Source organism: Ipomoea nil, unplaced genomic scaffold (assembly GCF_001879475.1).
Source record: "Ipomoea nil cultivar Tokyo-kokei standard unplaced genomic scaffold, Asagao_1.1 scaffold0164, whole genome shotgun sequence".
Lineage (NCBI taxonomy): Eukaryota > Viridiplantae > Streptophyta > Magnoliopsida > Solanales > Convolvulaceae > Ipomoea > Ipomoea nil.
Genome location: NW_017616592.1, coordinates 1,776,158 through 1,781,123, shown reverse-complemented (window position 1 = coordinate 1,781,123; position 4,966 = coordinate 1,776,158). Strand labels below are relative to the sequence as shown.

The 4,966-nt window shown below is 37.6% G+C and overlaps 1 protein-coding gene across 1 annotated transcript; it reads right to left on the bottom strand.

Moving 5' to 3' along the window:
• Positions 1-3,720: 3,720 nt before the first annotated feature.
• Positions 3,721-4,588, bottom strand: LOC109175189 (dnaJ homolog subfamily C GRV2-like). Its single transcript, XM_019324444.1, has 2 exons — positions 4,342-4,588; positions 3,721-4,020 (listed from the first exon to the last, which is right to left on the bottom strand). The coding sequence occupies exons 1-2, from the start codon at positions 4,405-4,407 to the stop codon at positions 3,784-3,786; spliced, it is 303 nt and encodes a 100-aa protein (XP_019179989.1). The 5' UTR covers positions 4,408-4,588; the 3' UTR covers positions 3,721-3,783.
• Positions 4,589-4,966: the final 378 nt, after the last annotated feature.

The window sequence follows — 4,966 nt, the reverse complement described above, 5'->3', positions numbered from 1 at the left end:
CGCTTTTGCTGTGCCTATCTTGCGATATACATCGTATAAAGCATCACATAATCCGTTTAGGATGTAGTTTCGGCATAGGAAGTCCGAATCCTTCCAATAGCCAACTGCCATCACGGATTGGGCATCTTGTTCCCTTAATTCGGGAACCTTCTCGGTTAAGAATCTCGCCAACCCGAGAGTTGCCAGGTAGAACAGCATCTTTTGCTGCCACCTCTTGAAGTTCGATCCAATACCGGTGAACTTCTCCGGTCTTTCGGCCGAACCACTCGGTACCGTAGGTACCCGAGTCATGGGAATATATCCCTCAGTGCTCCCACCATCTTGTGAACCAACGTTCACTGGTGTAGCTTGGGAATTAGCAACATTATTGCCATTCCCACCATTGTTGTTCTCAACAACATTCTCCTCCCCGAGAGCTGGCAAAACTGGATTCTCCATTTCTTTTAGGAAATTAGAGACACACAACCAACGGGAAACGCAAATAAGGTTTTAAGATTGTTGGGTAAAAAGGTGAAAAATCCCCAAATATAATAATTCTACAGAAAATTATTATAACTTAGGGAAAACAGAAAACCGGGAAGGAAAAGAGTTGAGCGTTTGGGTGAAGGCTTTAGCACGAGTTCGAACACAAGGTTCTTTTCCTTAAAACCTTATTTGCTACCTCCCACAAGTGCTAGGAGCGTTGTAGCCTAGGTTTCCCAGGATAAAACGTGCTACGACTCTTTGTTTAAGCACCTAAACAAAGAGCCCGGCGAACAAAACAAAGCTGGAACACAGCTGGGGAAAGAAGAGAGTAGAAGCAGAAGTTTTGAAGCTGAAAACTATACTGGAATTCCTTCGTTTTTCTCACTGTGTGTGTAAAATGCTTCTGCCCAACCTCTTCTTTATATAGGGCTCGTTGGAAGGGATAGCATTCAACATGGCAGTAAATTGGGATTAAAACCAATTGTGTAACACCTGTAACGGTCAGCACTAAGTAGGATTAAACTCTGAGTTTAAACAATTGGAATTAAACAGTATTAATTCCGTAACAGATGAGTTTAATCTTCTGACCGTTGGGGTGCACGAGAGTATACACTCTCGTGCTGTGGTGCACGAGAGTACCCACTCTCGTGTTGTGCACGAGAGTACCCACTCTCGTGCTGTGGTGCACGAGAGTACCCACTCTCGTGTTGTGACACAACACGAAAGTACAGCTCTCGTGCTGTGGTGCTACACGAAAGTACAACTCAGTACAACTCTCGTATTCACCGTTGCACGAGAGTTTTGCTCTCCGTGCACCACAACCTCTCATGCTACACGCGAGCTCGGGCTTGATTCAAGCCTTTTGAGCTCTTCTAGTTGGATTTTGATTTGCACCCCCCCCCCCCCCCCGCGCGAGAGAGCCTCTATGCTATACAATTCTACAAGCTTGAAATGAGCTCATGTATATAAGGGGGGCAAATCTTGTTTCCAAACCAATGTGGGACAAAGTCCTACATTTTCCCTTCATTTCCCAATTCAAATGGGTCTACTTTGAGAATCAATATCTCATTCACCCATTATCCGTTTTGAGCGTACAATATATCAATCTCTTCGTCTCACTACGAAGAACACGAATCCACTTTGACCCGACCCAAATCGGAAGTGGACCCCACTGATAATTGTACCACAAGGTAGCCACTTATAATGCCATTTTATGTCATTTTTAAGCTAATTTTCCAACATCATGTTTATTAAAAACAAAATTTAATTCAATGTACATTAAAAAAAAAATTGTATGAAGAACATGGGCATAATTACTATTTTTTAGACTGAATCAGTTTTTCAGAAATTTTGAATTTGTTCATGTTCAGAAATTATGCATGTATACTAACAATACGACAAAATTGAAGCTAGGTTTTCACATATATTAAATAAAGTGTGAAAAAAAAAATCAAAAGTTGTTAAAAGTGTGTTTTACCATACTGATATTGTAGATCTATGGTAGATCGTAACTGATTCTTGCTCTGTGTGTTATGAATTTCGCCTTTGGTGGTTACTGTAGTAGAAGCTGACGGCTTGTAGATTAGGGTTTGTGATTTTGGTAAATCCGGTATGCCTTTTCAACTGAGTAGTATAAAGGCTGGAATTTCGTGTTTATGGAAGGTAGTATTATAGAAGATGAGGTTCGGGGAAGAGAAATCGCGAAGCTTTGGCGTATGTTGTAAACCCTAAGTTTACATCTTGAACTAGAACCTTCGATGTTCATTTTCTGGGCTTTTTAATCGCTGGGTTATGGCTGACGGCAACGATTTTATGCTGGAAGAAGGAAACTTGGTTGTTAATGGTGATGTGGTGTTCGGTCTGGAAGTGAAATTTCTAGAATGAGAAATGGCTTTAGAGAGAAGGGAAGAAGGAGCTGCTTGCGTCGGGGGTTATGGCCAACGGTAACGATTTTATTGTGGAAGAAGGAAAGCTTGGTTCTTAATGGTGATGTGGTGTGCTGCCTGAAACTGGACATTCTAGAATGAGAACTGGTGTTAGAGATTAGGGATGAAGGACAGCTTGCGTCGAACGGCATTCTAGACCTCCTTTTTTTTTTTTTTTTAATGAATTTATTAGGTGGCCTTTTTCTAATTGGTGCACTTATAATAAATAATAAATAACAAATACAATAATAACATTGCAAAATGTTAGTTAAATACATTTAGCCTATACCTCATCTTAGTGTATTTAAATGGTGTTAGTGTGAATTAAACTTGTATTTATTTTTAATCTGTAGATTACGAATTTATGTTTAGTGTTCTGTAAATTGAATATATTGTATTTGAAATTTTGTTATTATATTGAAATATATTTCTTATTTAATATTTGTAATGAATTGATATGTGTTTTTTGATTGAATTTGTATGTATGATTTTGTCTATTTGTATTGAATTCTAAATTCAAAATTTTTTAAAGCTTTCCGTCTAAATTTTTTTTATATTAATATAATCATATGTATTTGTAATTAATAGTCAAGATTAGTTTACTGTGTCCATATATGTTAATATTTATTAATTTTGTGCAATTTATATCCAAGAAGTCTCATGTCAAATTATAAAGATTAAATTGAAATTTATATTGTAAAATCTTTGTTATAAAATGCATATTATTTTGTTGACCTTAGTAATTATTTAGTATTTATGCGATCGTATATGTCAATTTATGGGTGTCTATATACATGTCTCTGTGTATATATATATATATATATATATATATATATATATATATATATATATATATATATAACTATTTGTGTATTTCTTTATTTACTTTCATACCGTGCAACGCACGGGTGGAGTACTAGTAAGGTTTTAAGGAAAAGAACCTTGTGTTCGAACTCATGTTAAACCCTATACCCAAACACTCAACCTTTTCCTTCCCAGTTTTCTGTTTTCCCAATATAATATTAATCTTTCTGTAGGATTATTATTATTTTTGGGATTTTTCAACCGTATTACCCAACCGTGAATACAATGGGATTTTCAACATGGATGAGAAGACAAAAACAACAACCTACTTTGCAAAGGAGTAGTTCTAGAATGTAGACCACTCCGGCCACCATGCATGCTCTAGCGTGCTTCCTAAGGCATAAAGAACATGGAGAGCTCCTTAGCTTCACGGAAATTTGGTGAGGAGTGTAGCATTTGCAATAAAAGGAGAAGACTAGATTCATCACCAACAATTGCCTTCAAGCAGGGAGCATGTGTCGTAAAGCACACTTAAACAAAGTTGAGGAATATTGGTTGTCGAAGCAATAGGAACAGAAAAGCAAGGTTATCAAGGCAGACTCTCAACAAGAGCAACAGAGAATGCCTCGGGTTCACTGACTTCATAATCTGGTTGATGATTGTAGACTCTCAAGTACACATGTCCAACAAACACTTCTTTTGACAGTATTTCATATGCAAAGGAATGTGAATCTTTCAAGTCATATGAACCATCAGGTCCCTGGCTTGCACACTGCTGATCAACAAATTTTAATAGTTCTGCTCGCGTTGAAGAGTTCCATATGATCTACAATCAGGAATAAAAGGCACATCAGAAGTACAGTGCAACTAATTAAGGATTAGGTTCCAAATGGAAATCTCATTCCACCTGAAGTCTCTCAGAGGCAATCTAACACAGAAAATGAACCAAACACAGAAAAACAGTTTTTCATAATGCAACCAAACACTGGAAAGGAAAATGTTTTCCGGAAAATGACTCATTTTCCAGAAAACATTTTTCAGAAGTCATTTTCCTGCTTTCCAAACGGACCCTAAATGACATTCATTTAATGAATGGAGAAAATCCATTTTGGGCATTAAATACAGTCACGAGATCTATAGCAATTACCTCAGGGTTCTCCAAGTTCGTATTTAGTTTAGACAGTAAGTCTTTGGGTGATTGATCTTTCAACATACTTGCAAGTTTTGGTGTCAGCAGAGCTTTAAGGGCATCAGCTGCAGCCTCATTATAGCTTTAAGTAGCCAAACCACTAAGCCTTGATAATGCCTGAGCTGCCCGTTTAGCATGCAAATTCTTGGCAATCTGAACACTTTCACCAACACCATGGGCTTCTGACTTATCTGATTCCTCAGCAGTTGAAATGTTGAATCATACTGAAGCAACAGCGGTAATAGATACCTAAAGCAAAGTCAACACCATAACATCAGTTCCGTATTCCGTGACCATAGGGAAAATAATGTGTAACCCAGATAACATAACCACTGAGTGTTTGTCTGGCCTACAGCTTATTGGTGCTTATCTACTCCAGAAAACATAAGCTATGCCAATACAAATACAAATGCTTTTATAGCCAAATGAGAAGCAAAAGGCCCTTTTCAAGCACCTTCACAATTGAAGCTTTTCAGAAAAGCTCTTTTACAATAAGCTCCACCTCGGCCATACTGGCACCAATCAATACCCAAGTACATAACATATTTGACTACTGCATACAAAATACAGAACAATAACAAAT